This window comes from Pelecanus crispus, chromosome 18 (genome assembly GCF_030463565.1).
Source record: "Pelecanus crispus isolate bPelCri1 chromosome 18, bPelCri1.pri, whole genome shotgun sequence".
Taxonomy (NCBI): domain Eukaryota; kingdom Metazoa; phylum Chordata; class Aves; order Pelecaniformes; family Pelecanidae; genus Pelecanus; species Pelecanus crispus.
In genome coordinates, this window is record NC_134660.1 from 2134393 (window position 1) to 2154990 (window position 20598).

The 20598-nt window shown below is 58.4% G+C and overlaps 1 protein-coding gene across 1 annotated transcript; it reads right to left on the minus strand.

Moving 5' to 3' along the window:
- Positions 1-592: 592 nt before the first annotated feature.
- Positions 593-19615, minus strand: PLXDC1 (plexin domain containing 1). The gene is made up of 14 exons (XM_075722823.1): positions 19543-19615; positions 17675-17823; positions 14351-14494; positions 13950-14019; positions 13394-13516; positions 12891-13009; positions 12586-12685; positions 10521-10616; positions 8354-8435; positions 5962-6022; positions 4900-5035; positions 3226-3261; positions 1899-2059; positions 593-712 (listed from the first exon to the last, which is right to left on the minus strand). The coding sequence occupies exons 1-14, from the start codon at positions 19613-19615 to the stop codon at positions 593-595; spliced, it is 1470 nt and encodes a 489-aa protein (XP_075578938.1).
- Positions 19616-20598: the final 983 nt, after the last annotated feature.

A 20598-nucleotide genomic window follows, 5' to 3' on the forward strand; every position in this document is an offset into this window, starting at 1 on the left:
AACCTTACCTCTCCTGGGCCACCAACAGCACCTACCCCCAGCCGCCCGGCCTCTCCCTGGAGAGGGCAAGAGGCAACCAGCCTGACTTTCCTGAGTGCAGGCAGAGCCAGCGTGCAGCAAAAATCAACTGTTTTGCTGTCCCCAAGAGCCTGCTGCTTGAGGCAACAATTTTGCCTGTACTGAGGTTTGCCCCCCCCCTTTTGCTGCCCCTGTTGAGACTCCTGGTGGAGGAGGGAAGAGGTCAGCCACACACAGCGGGGGGGAAAAGCCAACCACAAAACAAAAAACCCACGCCAAACCAAAACTTTGACTGCACTTTTTTTCTGCCGCCACATTCAGGGCTTTGGTGCCGAGCTGCAGGCAGAGTCCAATGTCGCAACTGACCGCCACCGCTGCAGGCTCTGCTGTCCCGTGAGGAATCCAGGCGAGTCCCAGCCTCACAGCGCCCTGACTCATTCTTTTCAAATGCTCCATTGGGTCTTTTTCCTCTACTTGCTGTTTCTTTTCCAAGAGGGGAAAGACTTTGCAATAGAATAACAGAAGACTCCAACACTTGAGACATGGGAGGTTCGAGACGCAGGGAGAGAAGCGCTCAGCACTGTTCTGCTTCGACAAAGCCTTCCTTCTCCTGGCTGGCTGGCTCCACCTCCGAGTATGTTGCACGGTTGGTGTGATTTCGGAATTTCATGGCAGGCCAGTGATGTGGTCTTCGCTGTGGACAGAAACAAAGACCCATCAGAAGCTATGACAGAGCCTTTCACGCTAAGCCTGCAGGGAAATTGGAAACTCGGTCCTGAAACAAAAACAATCCTGTCTTTGTGAAAGTTTGACTTTTTATTAATAAAAATAAATTTAAAAAAAAAATCGCCTCATTCTTAAAAGAGTTCATTACAATGCATCGATCTTACTGAGCTGACCCACTAATAAGGTTCAAATGGGGAGAGGGGAGGAAATGGAAATTTTAAGTAAAATCCCACATCATCCTCAGAACAAGGGTGGCCTGTGCAGCCAAGGATGGCCACAGGCTTCCTGTGCAACCACATACACGTCCGCTCTGCGTCTCCTCTCTACCTGCAAAAGGGGGACAAGTGCGTTGCCCCTCCTCAGCCGGGTGAAGACAAATGCATCAAGCATTGCCAAGTGCTCGGGTACTAAACTGGTAGAGGCCATGTAGATCAATTCTCTGAAGCCTGGCTCTGCAAACAGGACAGATGGAGGAAAGACAAGTGCTCTAGGAAAAAGCCAGCGAGTGATAAGTAAAGGCTGAGGGCTAAGTGTTGCTCACTCCCTCCGCAGCAGCTCCTGTGCCAGGATTCAGCCCACTTCTGACTGCCTCGGGATCCTACACCAAGCGGTCTTCTGGCTTTTAACAGCAGATGGAGATTGTCGGACCCCCTATCTTTCCGAGAATTAAAATCTTCCATTTAGAGCATTCACACCACCACTTACACAGTAGCTGATGGCATGACATCTATCAGTAAAGTCTGACAATTTTAGTCAACAAAATCCAGCTGGGCAATTCAAAAGGCAGTGATCTCAATTATGTCATAGCTCCAACTGAGCCCTCCAACCAGGCTGCATGTTGACTGCTCATGCAAGCAGGTGGAAGAGTCTAACGTTGCATGGGGGAAAAAAAAAAGGCAATGTGTGAAAGGGAGCGTGTGAAAGGGAGCAAAATAAAACAGTGTGGGAGGGAGAGAGCCTAAGTTTAAAACATCACCCACTGGAGGTTGGGAGATTAGCTGTGACTGCAGGACCATGAAAAGAAACTCAGATGTGAACTCTATCAAAGTTCCTCGCTCCTCTTCGCTTTGTTCCCTGCTCTCCTCTAGAAGGCTGGGATTTGTGTTGATAGCAGAGGAAGAGCAAACCGGCCAGGGATAAGTTTCTCCACTCACCTCAATGAAGAACAGGGCAGCGTTGGAGGTGGGGTGGCTGTTGATGTAAATTCCAGCAAGGATGATGGCTGCAATGAGCAGCACAGCCAGAACGATCCCCACGATAGTACCTGTGTGAATCGGGGCGCCCGCTTTCTTGGAAGGAAGGCTGCTTCCCACACCTGCAAACAGGGATTCAGTTGAGTCTTGCACTGTGCTGAGACGGCGGTAAAAGAAAGGACAGAGAAGAAGAGCAAGGCAAGCCCTTTCAGAGCTCTGCACGTACGACCGAGCAACTTAGCCCGCTACCGTCAGCCTCAACAAGAGGGGAAGATGCACCGGGGAGCTGTCGGAGCTCCAGCATCCCTTTCGGATGATAGCAGTAGCTGGTTTGAAAGAAGATTAAACCACCACCATGCAGTAACCCCCCCCTCCAATCCATATTCTTTATATATTGGCTGCTCGCTCTGATAGAAAGCCATTAGCCATATGCTGAGCGGGGTCCTCAGTGTGTCTTACCCACAGCCCTCCAGCTTGCCCTCAGTCCTCCGCTATGAATATGCAATTGCACAGAGCTACAGAGGGTGGATGTGGCATATATTAACAGTGACGTTACCAGCCAGTTGGGGAGCAATTTGGCTAAAACTGGGAAGAACGTGCATTTCAAAGGCCCTACGCCTGCAAAGGAACTGCTCCTGCATCCAGTTTAGCCAGTTTAACTTCCCTGAGCTGCTTTCAGGTAAGAGGGATGGGCTTGCGGTTTGCATACGACCGCAGTTCTTGCAAATCTGACATCAGGCGAAGAGGGCTCGGATCCTTCCCATACTCTGAAATTAATAAAAGCATTACAGCAAGAGTTTGGTTCCCTGCCCTTGGGGCTGCTGAACAAACTTGGACTGAGAAAGGATTCACAGGAACAGAGAGGAAAAAGGCAGAGCTGGGCTAAGGACACTTTTTAAATTTGGATTTTACACTGCTCCTTGGCACAGCTGTGGAAATTGAAAAGAAAAAAAAAGGACTTTGTGTCTACGCAAAAACTGCAAAGAAACGGAATTACACAGAAAGAGAAGACTCATCATCTTAGTTTGCACAGCAGGACTAAGTGGGAAAAGTAGACAAACAGCATCAGGGTAAAACAGATTGGTCCCGACTCTCACTTTCCACTACCTGAAATGGTATTAATCAGGGTAAGGACAACAGGCGTCTTATCTTGATTACATCCCTCCAATCTCAGTTTCACCCGTCCACTCCGCTGACTGATCGCAACTCCCCGGTGCATTTGATTTCAGTGTAACATGTTTTCACTTGGCACGACTGTGAGCAGGCAGAGAGAAGATTAAGGGCTTACCTTCGCTTCCTGCATACTGATTGAGCTTCGTATCATCTAAAAGAAGAAAACAAAGGCAAAACCATAAAGTTAGGAGGAGCCTTCCATGCTATTCTGCATGCTTCCCACCCGCTTTCATCCCTGTAACGGGGACGCTGACAGAACACACCTCTTGCACAGCATTTCCATGGCCAGTGACAGCGTTAAACCTCTGAGTTTGGTGGAAGAGGAAGGCCCCCAGAAAACAACAATAGCGAAAGCACGCGGCTTATGGTTTGTTGTCTTCCTTCACAAAGGTGGCACCTGGAGCACAAACATCTGAGCAAACCAGGCTTTAAATATGTGCAAAGCAGAACAATAACTGAATGCTGGATGGGGCCCCAGCCCTTACGGGTGTCTGTGTTCAGACTATGGCATTTGCAGCAACACGCTGCTAATACATCCCGAATAAATCAATGGGATGTTACGCTGTAGATGTCTTCCGTGGGGACCCAAAATCCGATTCCATTCTTCATCTCATTCTGGAAGAACCAGGATATATTTATTGTACAAGGCTTTATGTCTTGATGGGCTCCACATCACCACCCTGACGAGTCCAGCTGAAATCCTGATCTAGAATTCTCACTGCTTGGCTTACACGTTTGCTAGCTGCAGCGCTGACACACGACCAGCGAGTCAGTTCACAAACATCTCCATGAGCAGAGCCAGCGAGCTGGGCTGGCTGGGGAGGATGCAGAGGGGTGGCTCCAGTCCTTTGCTTTGCTTGTTCCTTTGCTGTGCTTCTCCAGATAAAGTTCACTGCCTGATGCAGCTGGCTGTTTGTTTCCTTCCAAGATTACAAATTAACTTCATGCTTGACTATGTCACAGAAAGCCTCTTGTTCTTTTTCCAAGAATTGGCGATGAGTTGGAAAATAATCTCAGTGGTGGTGTTACACTCCCCCTTCCTTTAATTGCTCCTTTCAAAGTCAACTCTGTCAGCCAGGCGCTCCGTTCCTCCCCCCAACTCCTTCCCGTTGCTGAAGGACAATTACTAATGTTCCTTTCTATTTATTCTAATTAGCAGTTTGCGTTAGGGACTATTAAGCAGCAAAATTGAAGTGATACCTGCCGCTAGGATCTGAGGAGCCAGCCCTGTGTTAATAGGATTATCAAGCTTTAGAACATGGGTGTCTCGAGGGAAACTCAGGTCCTTATCTGGAGATTTCCTATGCTGGAACGAACACCATTCCCGAGCAGAGGGCAATCACAAGCCTCTGCTGTATTATTGCCAGTCTGAGAGTACCAGCAGCCCTGAGCCACCAGCTAGAACCAAGCACGTTAAAAGCGTGAGCCCCTATATACAGCATTAATCTCTGTTATGATGCCAGGGAGTCTGTCCACCAGGGACTACTTGCTTGTTGACCTTCACAAATGCTTAAAAGGGCTGCGATGCGACTGTAAAACTCTTCCCACCAGAGGCTTTCATCTCTCCCCTTACCACATCACTCCGAGTCTCACCTCTTAGGCTGCCCTTCCTTCTCCTTCCCACTGCCTCCTGCGCTCACCCTGCCCTTGTGCGTCAAAGGTGGGTTTGTTATTGTATTTATTGGGATATGAATTGGCTCTGTGAGGCATCGGAGCGAGAGCCCTCTCCAGGGATAAGCGTCGAGGATGGGGAGTCCCTGCCACAGTTGCTCGCCCCACCCGCCCCTACCTTCCGTAGTGAGGCTGTCGATGAAGAGCGAGGACGTGGAGGTGGTGACATCTTCATCCAGCGGTGAGAAAGAGCTGTCAGGAGGTGCTGAATAGCGGTCGCCTTCTGCTAAATCCTTGCAGGTCTTCTCATCTGACTGGAAAGAAAATGAAGAACAGCTACTTTTCCTAGCTCTCTGCCAGCAAGGGTGCCAGGGAACCAGGGGTGAGGACTCTGCTTCCCAGGCTTAGGGCTGCCGAGCCCTTGGGATTCAAACACTGGAGTGGAAGCAGGGGTCATGGTCCAGAAGTGCCAGGAGAAGTATGGGCAGGGGTGACCTGGAGGCTGGAGAAGAGTAGGAGAAGTTTGGGAACCACTTAAGTGGGACAAATTATGATGATCTGGCAAGGTCCTACAGTCTGACCTTCTTGCATCACTGGATGACCTTAGAGAGGTCCTATGACCTCCTTTTCCCTCACTCAACCCTCTTGGTTAACAGGGAACAAAGCTGAGTTTTCAGTGGGGGGAAGAAAAAACCCAACAAAAAAAACCCAAAGCAGAAACAGATGTTTTGTTAGAGCTGATCTTTCTGAGACAAAGAAACTAGTTTATCCAATGTGGAGATAATTGTGCTAACAAGGACAAAAAAAAAAAATCACAAGGGCTATTTTCTTCATGCTTGAGAGTGAGTAAGAGTCATGCTTCAGCAAGTGAAGGAAAAAATATCCCACTGTACTCAGATTGCACCATTTGGTAACTTATGGAGGTCTCTGCATCTTTACTGAACATCCACATCGACCAGCACAGAAACAAGCCACCAGCAAGGCAAAACCAGGTAGCGCTGGATTAGATGGACCATCTTTTAACTATTCCAACAGAGACAGCCTCTCTTAAGTAGATCAGTGGTCTTGCTGTCATGGGAAAGGGATAACTAAAGGGCTATTCAGCCTGCTCCAGAACAGCACGGGCCAAGTGGAGCTGGGAGTGAATTTTTTGAGCTGGGATACGGCCATGGTTTTTCCTGTAGTTCAGCATCATTCCTAGCAGAGGACCTAAAAGAGCCAATTCTTCTCTCAGTCTCACCTTCTGACCACAGCCGTAGGACAGCCACTCCTCACGGTATCGGTCAAAGCCGCTGGAACATCTGCGGAGAAAAGCAGTATTAACCTATGGCAGATGAATTCCTGGAAGACACAGCAACAATAATGCTCATTTGCCCACTCTGTGTGGGTGGCATTGTTAATGATTTCTAAGCTGCCGAAGAGTCCCAAATGCTGCCCCGATGGGCGCTGTGTACAGATATTTGGACAAATAAATATCTGAGGACTGGAAAGATTATCTACAAGTTGGTCTCCAAAGACATGGAGTTTCCAGTACAGCTGTGCTGGAAGGACCCAAATGTTCCTCTTCACAGAGGAGGAAAAGGGTCAACACCGCTTCTCCAAGGGTAACGGAGAAGCAGAGAAATAGGAAAAATATATAGGCTGAGTTTGAGTTTCCATTCCCTGGACTCTGTGCCAGGGCAAGGCTGTGATCTCCATGAGGGTTTTTTTTTCCAGCAACATCTGCACAGGAAAAACACATTAAAGAAATTACAAACGGCATCAGGAAAACACCAGCTAGAGAGATCTCTACAGAAACAGAGGGAATAAAATAGCACTCTGACCTTTGGAAAGTCTCTGGAGACTACCAAAATATGAATCAGGGGTTCAGCTCATACAAGCACTAATTACCTAACTACCAGCCAGTGAAAGAGGAAGAGCCAAGAAGAACTTCAGGTCCTGCTGAGTCACTGAGATCTTTGCTTAAAGTACAGTTCCTGTAATGATTACAGGCTCAGCAAAAGCAAAAATACAAACTCCACTGTCCAGAAGACAAGTGAGAGGACTCTGGGGTTAAATCACTGAGCTGGACTCAGGATACAAGCTCAAACCCTGGAAGCCACCCTACCAACTTCCTTGGGAAAGATCATGTTGGCTTTGCAAAACCAACCTGGTTGAAAGCCAACAAGATAGCGGTAGGCTTGCTCTAGCCTGTACTTTCCGCCACGCTCGCCATTTGTACTTTCCGTTTGTAACCTAAGCTCTTCGGGACCGAGCTGCCGGTATGGAGTTACGGCTGCAGGGAGCACGGCTTTTAGCCAACACATCAAGAAGTCACCGTACTACAAGCGATAAGAGCAAACGTCAGCAACAGCGACTTGGATTTTGGAAGACGGGGTTTGCAAACACCATGAGTTTGGAATAAGCAGAATGACGAAGTCCTTGAACCCTGGGGTTTCAACCCAAACACGATCCAGACTAAGCCACTGTATCCTGGGCTTGCTTTTGCTACCAAAGCCACATCTGGTTTCACGCATCTCTCTCAGCTGCGAGAGCGTAATATTCTCTGATCTGAAGCCACCACTGAGCAACTGTCATTGAAAAATGATGTTCCCCTGGCTCGGGTTGTGTGCCAGCCCACTGAAAGGCAGTGAATCAACGCTGATTTATAGGGTCACTTTGCTGATGTCACAGGATCTTTCCCTGTCCCAGCTGCCCTGCTCATAACTTTGCTGAAATGGCTGCGTGTAAGGGAAGGGCGCAAGTCTTGAGCGTAGCGAGGGAAGGGCTACAGAAAGGAGGAGTAAAGGTGCCCTGCGAGCGATGCCGGGGCGAGGCAAGGCTGCCCTTGCAGGAGGCGGCTGGGGAAGGGGGCCAGCCTGCGTGCCTTCCTGGCAGAGCCGGCCATTTCCCAAGCGCGGCTGTCCCCGTGCCGCGTGCGAGGATCTGTGTTATTGGGTCCTCTCCCCTGCCGCTAGCTCTAAATAAATATTTCAGCGAAATCTCATTAAACTCTCTCGTGCTCCGTATCGCGCTGCTTGAGCTGAAGGAGAGCACGGAGCAGGATGGCTGCATGGCTGGGACAGCAGCGGGGCCAGCCCCGGCCCCCCAGATCCTCTCTTTGCCCCTAGAAAAGCAGCAAGTGCTCCCCACCCTCGTTGTGTCTCATCCCCGACAAAGAGGACCTGGTCCCCTGCAGCTGTCCAGCATCCCCGGCTCTGTGACCTCCCTGCTGTCCTTCAGACCTGAGCGTGTCCCAGCCTCCCCACCCTGCACTTCTGTCTGAAATCACAGCCGAAGTCAGGACAAGTTTCCCCCGCGTTTAATCTCGCTGACAAAAATCTGAGTCTTGCTTCTGGTTTCAACTTGTTCCAGCTGCTGCAGCAAAACTTTAGGACCAAGAACCCCTGCCTCGGGAAATGTCTCCTTTCAATGGCTTGTAACTGGAGATCAGATCACCTCTTAACCTTGGCTATGAGACTATGCATGTAGGTAAACCAAAAAGGAACCAAAAAAAAAAAAACCAACCCCAACAAAACCAGGAAAATAACAATAAAACCTGATACAGGCATCGGACCTGGAGTTGCACTTGCTCTCCCAGCTATAGAAACATTAGCAAGAGAAGAGGTGGGAAGGGAACTCATCCCAGCTACCTCTGCAGGACGTGACACCAGCTGCAGTTGAAGGTCAGCTCCGAGGTCACACACATTTCACAGCTCTGATGCTGGAGACAAGCTGCAAAAGAGAGAGGAGAGACGTACCAGCGATGCGCCAGCATCTGCGCGGGCACGAGGGGGCACGGGCCGAAAGCTGGTGGCACGGGTGGAACCAGCATCCACAGCTGAGTCGCTCGCCCACCCTCTCTCTGCAATGGACCTGCAGGACCAGGCAGCGCCTCTCTAGCAGGCGTGGACTCCCAGTCCATCTGTAAACGTCTCCCCATTCTGTTTAGCTGGGAATTAAAACGCATCTGAGACTTACGCCATTTCTTATTGTACAGAGGGTGTTTCTCAGAAGGAAGGGAGCAACACGAACAGTTTAACCCTCTGTTGCTATGTCCATACTAAGCAGTTCTGCGAGTATCTCTACACTGGAGAGGACTCGCTGCTTGTAGAGTACCACCGTTTGCTTGTCACCCTGTCTAGAAAAGATGGCCAAGCGATGTCTGCAAAAGAAGTCCAGGAAACCAGCAGTTTTAACAAGCCCCTCGGGAGTCCCTGACAGCCCACAATGACAGAGCCCGCGAGCTGATGCGGTGCTGTGAAACACCAAGTGATGAAGGCAGAACACGAGAGGTTCACATCCTGCATCAGTGCACAGGATCTGAAAGGCAGCAGCATCCCCAGCCCACCCGGCACGCCACCACACCTCCATCCTGACCCAGCCACTCCATTGCTTCTCCATCCGTGGGCTCCCTGTTCTGCCCCTCGCACTTGAGCAAACCCACCACTGCTGCTGCCCCAGGCCTGGGCTGCCTACGCTCTTCTGGTGTCCTCCAGTCCTCACCTCCTCCACTCTCCCGTCCGGAGCTTTTCCCGAGGAGCTGCCATGTGGAGGCAGCGGGCGAGCGAGGAGCTCTGGAGAAGAGGCAGAGGCTAACCCAGTTCATCCAATTCTGACCTGAATAAGGCTAAAAATTAACCCCCCAGAAGAAGAAGTGTAGTCTAGCTCTCTCTAGCTCTGTGGCTCCTCTGAAGATACTGCTCTCAGCTACCCTAGCTGCTGGGGAAAAACAAAATAGCAAGTCTTAAGGAGAAAGAAAAAAAAATATTGCAGAATGCTTATTTATGATCTGCTTTGCAATAACCCTGCCTGCTGTTAAAATTGTCATAAAATACCCTGGGGAGACCGTTTAAATGCATAACCTTGGTATCTTTGTGACAGATTTACTCTCTGCTCTGTATTTATGGACTGCATGACAACTTTCCCTCGTGCACATGTGTCCTTGGATCTGAACACTAAAAATGTATCTATTTAACAGGATCCTTAAGAAATTTCATCTGAGTGTGGAGGCGTAGAAAAATGTCTTATAGACAGACCTGAAGTGAACCAGCGTCCAGCAAAATTAGCTGCAGCTTATGGAGCAAAGAGAAGGAGTTTCAGTGGCTGGACAGGTGGGAAGAGCTGTCAGTGCAGGAAATATGGAATCAACGTACCGGGGTGAGGGGGGATCTACTGGGGAGCAACAAGAGCCATCGACTCAGCTGCGCACAAGGAAGGCGCTGGCAGAGCAGCACGGAGCGCAGCTCGGGACCGCAGCACATCGCTCCCAGGACATCGCGGCTGGCACCACCGCTCTCGTCACTTAGTTGGGGAGGGCTGAGCAAACCAGGTAAGGTGTCCTCGCCTGCAGATCCCTCCTTTACCAGCTTCTCCCCTGCCAGCTGAGCTTTGCCGCATCCCAGGCTTCCGTCTCGGCTGCGGAGCAGCCAGGCTGGCACGCGTGTGGGATTTGCTGCTGGCTGAGGTTGACTCTGCGCTGATAAACCCAGCCAGGGCTGTACGTACGAGACGCTCAGCGACAGCCATGCGCAGACCTTCTCACAAAGGCAGAATGACTGGGGGACCCCGGAGCAGGGGCGAGCTGTACCCTGGCCGATGGCACACCCTCCCTCCGTGGCTCCGGATCCACGGCACCAGCAGGATCCCAGCCGTCGGGTGATGGATGGCAGCCACACACCCTTCCAGCACACACTGAACCTGCCTCCTCCAGCCTTGGCTTCCCCTTTGTCTGTAAACAGGAGGCTGTTGTAGCTGTTGGGTGAAACCACGGGAGGGAGAACCACGCTCCGGGGCACCACGTCAGCCTGTCCGACTTACTGGGCAGCGGGGTGAACTCCACGGCTGACATGTTGGTGATCTTGCTGGTGTCCAGCTCCACGCGATGGTATTCGTAGATGGTCCGACGGCGGGACTCTGAAACACGGAGCCTGGGCTTTAGACTGGGCACAAGCCCGCCTTGCGCGCCCTTCCCCATCCTGCAAAGGGGTTTACCCCGCGCGTGAATCCCAGCCTGTGCGGGGAAAGCTTGTGGGGCTGCTGCTGACTGCCAGCTGAAAGGCAAAGGTGCCCCAGGTCTTGGGGTCATTCCTGTGGGAGAGGACAGCGTACGGCAGCTGTCGGGCTGCAGGAGAAGCAATGCAGGAGGTGCTGGGGGGGAGGCGGGGTGCTGGGCACAGATCTCCTCTTCCCTGTTTTGCTAGGAGGAGCTTGGAGCTCTGTCCCCCTCTCCCTGACCAGAGACTCCCAAGATGGACGTGGTCCAGTCCGGCATCACTCTAAACAAACACGAAGCTGCACAACACATTGCTCGTCAGTGACTCACGGGGCTGCGAGCCTCCCCCATGCACAGCTCTCGCCCAGAGCTCCACACCGCTCCTCGGGCTCCTGCTTGGCAGCCGCCTTCCCCCCAAAGCCTCCTCCTTCCCCCATCTCCCTCATGCCTTGCCCCCTTCCTTCTCTTTCCCCTTCATCCCGGGGGCCAGAGGGGTCTATCCTGGCTTCAGGCTTCTCCCAAATTTTCCCCCAGCATCTGCCGCTCATTGACGTGGTGATACCAGCCAAGATGCTTCTCTGGCTTGGTGCCCCTGCGAGGATAATGGAACCTGTCCTTCCAGCACGGCTGCGGCCCCTCGCTGCTCTGCTCCACACCTGGAGACCAGCAGATGAGCAGGACGGAGCACCCTCCCCTCCTACCCCCTCCTCTCCTTCCCTTCAAACCTTGTATCTTCACCTCATTAGGTTTTTCCATGCCCCGGTTCTTGCATTTCTTCTCCACCCGCTGCCCCTCACGCCCCCGGGGCAGGCAGGAGGTGCAGGCAGGGGTCAGCAAGCCCATGGGGATGGAGGGCACCAGCCTGGCGAGGGGCAGGCTGGCGGGGCGGGGAGGGGAGGCACCATCCAGCCTGGCCAAGGTTTTTTTACACAAACTGTTGTAAATGGGTAATAAATGAGGGCCAGATGGCAGGCTCCATAAATAACAGGGAAAAGCAACTGCGCCGGGTGCAGCGCGGGGAGGCAGGAGCGAGGTTGGGCTCCTCATGACAAGAGGGGATGGGAGAGGCTGGAAAGCCTTTTTGGCGAGCTCACCCCATGCCTGCAGCTCACGGCACATGTGGAATAAACATGCGGACATGTATGTAGCCATCCCCACGTCCTGCCGCTGCAGGTGCAGATCCCAGCCCTGCCCGCAGCAGCCATGCAGCGCCTGTGCCACACTATGCATTCAAGGACAGTCCAGAGCAGCAGCGGTGCGGCTCGTAGGCTCCCCTAAACCCCCACGCCCGTAGGAACGAGGCACCCCGCACCCCGCAAGCCTCTCGTCTGTCTGCAGCCTGGTTTGCAACCGTTATTCCCCTCCTCCTCCTCCTCATCAGCTGGAAATCAGGGAAGCAATAACTTGGCTGCTCACAGCGATTCTGAACGCACTGGGCGAGAAGCACGAAGCCCTTTTGCCTGCAGCGCATCGCCAAAGCACACAGTGTTTGTGGGCGGGGGCCATGCTGACCTTCAGGGGCCACCCAGAGCACAAGGCTGCGCGATGGTCTTGGCCATGGAGAGATGCCCCCCGCGAGAGATGCCCCCCGCGAGAGATGCCCCCTGCGAGAGATGCCCCCCGCGAGAGATGCACCAGGGGATGTGGGACACGAGGAGCACCCATGCAGCCAAGCCCCGCACACCTCCTCACGCCCCTTTGCCATGAATCCAACCAGCGCATCCTCATGTCTTGAGGTGCCCAAAGATGAGAACGTCTCATCTCTCCTTCCCCGTCTGCCCCCTCTCCCAGCCGCGATGCCAGGGGGGCCTTGGCATCCCCAAGGGAGGGATGAGCCGCTCCCCTGCCCCAGCAGCCGCCTCCCCCAGTTCCTCAAGTGCAGCAACTCACCAGGCACATCGGGAGATGGGTTGAGGATCATGAAGGCATCAGAGAGGCCAGCTTTCACGGGGTGCTGGGTGGCACTGATCTGTAGGACCGGCACGGGGATCTGCAGCCGGGGAGAGAGGGCGTGATGGACCCCAGCCCTGCCCAGGCTCCTGGTGCTGCTGCAGAGCTCTCCAGCGCTTTGGTGGCACTGGGAACTCCCAGACTCACTGTGTGAACAGTTACAACACCAGATCCCCTCCCAGACCCACAGAGATCCCCCTCAGGGAACCTCCGGCCGTGCCTTCCCCAGCAGAAACATCCCTCACCTCCTTGTACCCAAAGACGATTCTCCCAGTGCTGTGCAGGGCCGCCTGGAAGGTGAAGCTGCCCATGTCCTCCTTCCCCTGAAGGTAGACTTTGTCCCACTGCACCACAAAAACCGTCCCTGGGGGAGATACCAGAGTGGATCAGTCCTCTCATCTCTCCTGGCCCCACATCTCAACAGCCTGACCAGTCCTCTTCTGCCAGTGAAGCTGCAAGTCATCTCACCCCGCAACCTCCAGCACGCCGCTCTAAGCAGACCCACGAACAAGCTCCTGCCAAACATCCCGGTCACCCCTACCCAAAGCCCCCCCAGGTGCCGAACAGCCCCTGCTGCCCTGGGCTCCCCTTCCCCACACCCTCACCTGGCTCCGGCCCCTCCGTTTGCTCCAGAGAGCTGAGCTTTGCCCAGTTCTACGAGGAAGGAGCGGGCAGCTGGGCTGGCTGCTGCTCTGCACGTACGGCAGCCGCCCCGGCTTGCACGGGGGCCAGCCGGAGCGGGGCTCACCGTTGTCCAAGTACTGGACGGTGGAATTGCGGGAGTAGCTGGGGTTGAAGTTGGCCATGAGGGGTGCGACGTACTGCGTGGCCGTGAGCATCCGGTGGATGACGTCCCCCATGAAGATAAAACCTGAGCGAGCAGAGGGGGATGAAGCAGCGCACGCTCCCCTCCACCACCCCGGGATGCTCCCTCCCTCTTTTTGACCTCCCACCACACTGCCCTGGCTCACCCATCCCTTTTTTTTTTTTTTTTTTTTTTTTTTTACCCTCGGCATCCCCTCCTGGCTTTTCTCCAGGGCTGTGTGACCCCTCTGCATCCCCTGCAGCTCCTCAACTGCTGCAGACACCGGGGCACCAGCAGCACCCGACTGCCTGAGCAGCAGCAGCAGGGCAGGGGTTAGATTTGGGGTGGAGGGAGAAAGCCAGAAGGGCTGCAGCCCCCTCTCTGTCTGAGCTCCCCGGGCTCTGGGATGCGGGGCGAGGTTAGAGCCGGCCCCAGAGCCGTGTCCAGCCCTCCCACCGCGGGAACGCCGACTGAGGCACCCCTTCCCATCCCGACTCACCGCCCGTCGCTATCGTGACCTGCCGCAGGAGGTGGCCGTAGAAGGGGAAGTCAAAGGAGAGGACGATTCTCTGCGGGAGGGAGATGGGGTGAGAACTGCGCTCAGCCCTTGGAAAAACGCCTGCTGGGGATGCGGGGGGACGGGTCCGTGCCCACCGGCTCTGCCCTGGCTTGCAGCAAGCTCCTGGGGCCGGTGCACGGAGGGGTGGGAGAGGGACAGGAGCGAGGGTCCTGCGGGTGCGCGGTCCCCAAAGCTCATCCCCTTCAGCGCTGGGCTGGGGCTGGGGGAGACCAAACGCTTCCCCTTGGGCTGTCACGGGGAGGTGCCACCGTCGGGAAATCCCCACTGGGAGAGGAGAGCCAGGGGACACCCCCGGCTGCGGAACAGCCCCGCGGGCTCACCGAGGCCTGCCGGTGCGTGTTGGAGAGGATCCCGTGGATCTTCACTTGGTTCCTGTTGCCCGCTGCCATGTCGACCCACAGCCCCCTCAGGCGGGCATCCCCCGGCCCGTAGATCCGCGACACGTAGTAGCTGTGGTTGTCCTCCTGCAGCCGGGGAGGGACAGGGTGACAGGGGACAGCGTTACCCAGCTTGCTCCGTGGAGATGCAAACCCCCAGGCACGGCTCAGAGCAGCCGGGACAGCCGGTGGGAGCCTGAATCCCATCTCGGCACAAAGCACCAATTAACGCAGCACAGAAGAACCCCGCGCGAAGCCAGCCAAGGACGCTGAGCGGTTGGAGAAGGTGCAGAGAAGACCCACGGGACCGATTGAGTGCAGAGAGGACGGGCTGGCTGGCGCGAGAGAGATGTGACTCACGAGAGCCTTCAGCAGATGCAACCTTCCCGGAAAGAAACTATCCTGCTCTAGAGCCAGGGGCTGCAAGTTACAGCTAAAGTGACCACTAGAAGCGAAGCAAACAACTGGAGACATGGAAGCCCAAAGGAAGTGATTAACCTTGGCACAGGCAGCTCCGGGAAGGCGGCCGAGCCGCCGCCGCCAGCCGAGCGGGAGCAAGGGGCTGAGGATGGGGGGACGTGGCGGGGGGATTGGGGCTCTGCGGGGCACGGGCTGCTCTCCTGGGTGACATCCCCGGAGCGCGGGATAGGGCCCGGCTCTGCGGGAGCGATCAGATCCCTTTGCTGTTCTCACACGGAGCAAGGAGATCCCTGGGCATCAGCCCCCAGCCTTCCCACGCCGCCAGCAGCACCCCAGGCTCCCCGAGCCCCCTCTCCCCGGCAGACCGGAGCGCGGTCCATGCGGCAGCTCTGCCAAGAGCCATCTCGAACCGATCAGGGATCTATCGAAGGATGCACATCCCGGCTGGCGACCCGCACGCGGCGCTGGGGCAGCTCCTTGGGGACACCGGCAGAGCGAGCGATTTCCCGCGCAGCCTGCCCTGCACAGCCCGTGCCCCAGACACACCGGCCGCACCGTGCCTCTCCGACAGGCTCCGGTGTGCGGCCGGCCGGTGACACAGCTGGGAGCCGTCGCCTGTCACTGGAGGCCAGCGGGGAGGACGGGAAGCATCTTAATTTTCCTCGGGAAAGCGCCTTCGCTGCTCCGCGCCAGCGCCTGGCGTGCCGCCACGCTCGCTGCTCGTCCCCGTCTGCTGCGCTTCTGCCGCTCAGCCCCTTCCGACCCCCGGCTCCCCCTCGCCCCCAGCACCTTCCCCCCAAAATCCCCTGCCTGCGGCTCCCCCTGCCCCGGCTGATCCCAGGACCTGCTCCCAGACCCGCTCCCTGCACGTGAGCCCGGGCACCGGAGGCAGGGAGGGAGCCAGCAGCCCAGGATTTACAGGTTGGAGGGGGTAAAAAAGAGAAAGCAAAGCCCCCCGGCTTTGACCAGCCCTGTGCTATTCCCCAGAGACCAACTGCAGGTCTGCGGGAGTCGCAAGGAATAAAGCGCTATTAGAAAAATCCTGTAACGTAATTTTTTCTGCTTCAGCAAAGTTCAGGGAGAGCCGCTGTGCTCCTCTGCCTCCTGGGTAAGCCCCGGCTCCAAGGAAAGCTTTCCTAGCTCTCCCCTACGGCTGTCCTAGCCCCTTCTCTCTCCCGGAGCGCAGAGGGATTGCTGCAGCCCAGAGTCCTCCCTTCCCGACGGATGGGGAAACTGAGGCACGGGGAAGGCTGTGTCAGTACCTGCTGCACCCCAGCACGCAGGGCCCACGCAAAGGCTCCGGAAGCCCCCCGGGATGTGGGACAGGCCAGCGCTGGGTGACAAATGACAAAACCTCCCATGCCCTCGTGTCCCCCCGCCCCATGCCTTCCCAACGTCTTCCAAATAAACTGGGGGGGGAATAAGCAGGGCTGGGAGCACGGAGGAGCTGGCTGCCGAGCTCCTGACCTCACCGCTGACTCATTAGGATGTCCTAATCCGTCACCTTGCTTTGGTTACAGCGGGAATTAAGCTCTTAATTTTTTGGACACAAGAACAAGCGGAGGGCACAGCCGCCGTGGGGCAGAGCTCGGGGCAGGGGACGACAGCGGTGCTGCCCAGCATCACGCCCCTCTTCATCCCAGGTTCCAAAACCTGGAACGTTTTGGGGGGGAGAGAGGGGCAACCCCTCCGGACCCCAGGCTGCAGAGGTAGGATCACACCTTCTGCAGGTCGGACACGGCGAGATGCAGCGATGCGCAGCGGGGAGCAGCGTCCCTGACCTTGAACGTGGCCCCGCTCCCGGGAGGGGGGACGCTCCGAGCCCCCCGACAGCGCCGAGCCCCAGGAAATTGCTGCCTTTTCCTCCTGGGAACCACAAGCGCCATCGCACCCTCCCTGTGGCTCCCCGGCATTTCCAAATGCCATGGTGGCCATCGGTGGTTTTGGGCTGGTTTGGGGTTTGGGGTTTTTTTTTTTTTTTAAACACTTCCACATCAGGGACTTTTCTGGCTTCTGGCCCCTCTCCATCCCCGATGGCCAACGAGCAAGGCCAAGCTGGAGCTCGAGCGGAGTGGAAGGAGCCACAGCTGTTTCTCCCCTGCACGCCGCGCGATGGGAGCACTAATTCCACCGAATCCACAACCAGCTGCTGGCAAAAATGCCAGGACAACTCACCACGGCCAGCGCATCCTCCACCAGAAACCACCCTCAGCCATGGCTACACATCCCCTTCCCCAACCCGGAGACCTCGGAGCTGGGCAAACTCCCCCCAGCTGCCAAGGGACCCACAGCCCCGCCACAAATAACCAGGAGCTAATTGAGGGCAGGTAATTAGGCACAGCCGGGATGGGAGAACCAAGAGACATCTCCCAGGAGGTGCCACTGCTGCTACAGGAGCTCGTTAGCAGCGGCGCAGGCTGCTGCCTTCCCCGGCCGGAGCCCCTGCGATTCCCGCACAGCCCCCTCGCCCCGGCACGGCCCCGAGCCCGCTCAGCCCCGTAAGCTCGGCAGCATCGTCCCCGCTGCACACGTGGCATCGCGGCAAGCGAAGCATCCTCGGCTTTTCGGCCCAGGGATGGCCCTGGCACGCCCCTGGGACCTGGCAGGGCTCGCGGGCAGGGACGGCCGCAGGGCTCCGAGCAATCCCCAGGGCACGGCCACCTCCGCGCTGGGCTGTAATTACCCTCCGGGCTGCCGGGATCCGGCTCCACGCATTAAATCAGAGCCAGCATCTCCACCAGCTCCCTGCCCAGCCTGCAAATAGCTCTCGGCGGTCGGGCGCTGGCCGGATCCTGCCTCGGGGCAGGCGGAGGGCAGCCGGCGGTGGCGGCAGGGGTCCCGACTCACCACGATCCGTGTCTCGTTGGCCGGCAGCGTGTCGATGGCCAGGCTGCCCCCCACCAGGTCCTGGCTGATGCGGGTCCCCTCGGTCCCCGGCGAGGTCTCCTGAGCTCTCCGCCGCCCTTCGCCCGCCGCTGGGCTCCCGGGGGGGCGTCCTGGGGGGGCACAGGGATGGGTCAGTGGGGTCGCACACTGGGAGGGCACCCGCCTGCGGGCTGGGATCAGCCCTCTCCCCCCAGCGAGGCAGCTTCTGCGTAGGTGACGCGAGTTTGGGGGGTCTCAGCCCTGCCCAGCAGCATCGCCGCGATGATGGAGACGCAGGGAAGGGCTTCTCGGGTCAGGGACGGCCACGGGGTGCAGGGACGGGTGACAGACACCCACGGGCAGGGGAGGAGCTGGGATGGAGGGGTGAAAGGAGGCAAAACACCTACGCCCCCCCGGCTCGGCACGCACCCCGCACACGCCAGCACGCGGGGAGCAGCGCGAGGCCCCGGGGATGGGGAAGATGCGGCTTCAGCAACAGGGCACCAGCGTGGCCACGTCCTCGGTGTCCCCAGCCATCGGTCCCTTCCTGTGGGCTGGTTTGGCACGCGGGTGCCGGGGCGGACTCCAAGCATCCATCTCCAAAAGAAAGGTGTCCCTTGTCGTCCCCCCCCCCGCTGCGACTCCCCCTGCCCGGCTCCAGCTCTGGGGAGTGGAGGCTGGAAACGGCGCAGCGTCGGAAGTGGAGGGGGGGGGGGGGATGAAAAAGCCATTTGGGACCAAATCTGCAGAGATTCATGAGATTTCCTGGCAGCTCGGCACAGGCGGAGGCGGTGCGGACGGCACACGCTCACCCACGGGCAGGGACAGCGCCGGGACGTCTGTCCCCAGCGAGTGGGACAGCAAAAACAGCCAGCGGGGCCGCAGGCTGCTCCCCTCGCCCTTCGGAGGGGGCTCCCGCCTTCAGCCCGGGGTCCCCGGGGGAGAAGGGAGCTAATTGCTGCCTAACGAGCTCCTGGGCCCCCCCTGAGCTGTCCTGTGGGGCTGGTTTCTGTCCCAAACGCCTCCAGGAGGAGAAACTGAGGCAGGGGGGGAGCGGGGCTGAGCTGGCAGCCGGCGGGACGCACCCCGCTGCCGACAGACGGGGAGAGGGGGGCTGTGGTTGGGGGTCGTGCTCACCTTCCCCGGGGGCACGGGGGGGCCCCAGCCCCTCGCTGCTGCTGGGAGCTCTGGGGGGCCCCAGGGAGCGGAGCCTGGCCCGCAGGCAGGGCTCCACCGAGCCCCCCACGGAGGCTCCGGCATCTTCCCCAAAATCCCGCCGGACGGCTGCGCCCACAGCCAGGCCAGCACCACGGGGTGCCCCGGGTGGGGGAATCCCGGGTGGGGGCACCCCAGCAGCGGGGCTGCAGCCCCCCCCTCCACCCCAGGGCTGCCCTGCGTGGCTGGGGGGGTCCGGGCACCCCCCAGTGCAGAGACACCAGGGCTGCAGGGGGACGCGGGGCGGAGAGGGGGACCCCCACGGCAGCTCCCGCGCCGCGGGTGGGCACCGTGGGTGCAGGCGGCCGTGGGGTGCAGCGTGACACGCACCTGCGTGCCCAGGGGGACACGAAGACCCCCTCCACCCCCCCAAAGCGCAGCCCACCCCGGGGAGCGCGGCAGCAGAGGGGCACACAGACGACCCCGGGCGAGGCGGGACCCCCCCCCCGCTGCCCACGGCCACGCGGGACCGCGGCCACCGCACCCCCGGCGGGGCCCGGGCGGGCACACCGCTCCCCGGGGCTGTGCACGGCGCTGCGCACCCGGCCCCCCCCGCCCCGGAGCCGCACTCCCGGGGCTCCCCCCGGGATCTCCCCGCCCGCAGCCCCCCCCCCGTGCCCCCCGGCCCCCCCTACCTGCGCCCCGCGGGCCCGGCGCGCCCAGCGCCCCGCGCAGCAGGCAGAGCAGGATCAGGCCCCCCCAGAGCATGGTGGGGGCGGCGGCCCCGCTCGGCCCCGGCTCTGCTGGGCTTGGGGGGTTTGGGGGGGGGGGGGGCTCAGCGCCCCGCCATGGGCCGGCACCCCCGGGAGCCGCGCACGGAGCCGGAGCGGGAGCGGGAACCGGAGCCCGGGAGGGAGCCGGGGGTGGGGCCGGGGGTGGGGCCGGGGGTGGGGCCGGGGGTGGGGAGGGATGGGCACGGGGATGGAGCCGGGATGGGGATGGGGATGGGGATGGAGCCGGGATGGGGATGGGGATGGAGCCGGGATGGGGATGGAGCCGGGATGGGGATGGGGATGGGGATGGGGATGGGCACGGGGATGGAGCCGGGATGGGGATGGGGATGGGGATGGGGATGGGGATGGGGATGGGGATGGGGATGGAGCCGGGATGGGGATGGGGATGGGGATGGGGATGGGGGATGGAGCCGGGATGGGGCCGGGATGGGGATGAGGATGGGGATGGAGCCAGGATGGGGATGGGGATGGAGCCAGGATGGGGATGGACGGGGATGGAGATGGAGCTGGGGCTGAGGATGGAGCCTAGATGGGGATGGAGCTGGGATGGAGCCGGGATGGGGATGGGGATGGAGCCAGGATGGGGCCAGGATGGGCATGAGGATGGGGATGGAGCCAGGATGGGGATGGGGATGGGGATGAGGATGGAGCCGGGATGGGGATGGACAGGGATGGGGATGGAGCTGGGGCTGAGGATGGAGCCTAGATGGGGATGAAGCCGGGATGGAGCCAGGATGGAGCCAGGATGGGGATGGGGATGGGGCTGAGGATGGAGCCTGGATGGGGATGGAGCCGGGATGGGGATGGAGCCGGGATGGGGATGGAGCTGGGGGCACAGCGGAGCCGGCAGCAGGGCCCCCCCACCTGGCGGGGCTCGGGCAGCGTCCCCCCTGTCCCGGGCAGGGCTGGCGGCTGCCGCGAGCCCCCTCTCCCTCCCCTCCCTGGAGGGAAATCGCG

What these genes read in the sequence shown, in the direction of transcription:
- PLXDC1 (XM_075722823.1), bottom strand. Translation starts at nt 19,615, where the DNA reads ATGCTCTGGGGGGGCCTGATCCTGCTCTGCCTGCTGCGCGGGGCGCTG. An exon ending in CGTCCAGTACTTGGACAACG is followed by an intron (nt 13,010 to 13,393) that starts GTGAGCCCCGCT and finishes TATCTCCCCCAG; the next exon opens with GGACGGTTTTTGTGGTGCAG. An exon ending in GGAGTTCACCCCGCTGCCCA is followed by an intron (nt 8,436 to 10,520) that starts GTAAGTCGGACA and finishes TCTCTTTTGCAG; the next exon opens with CTTGTCTCCAGCATCAGAGC.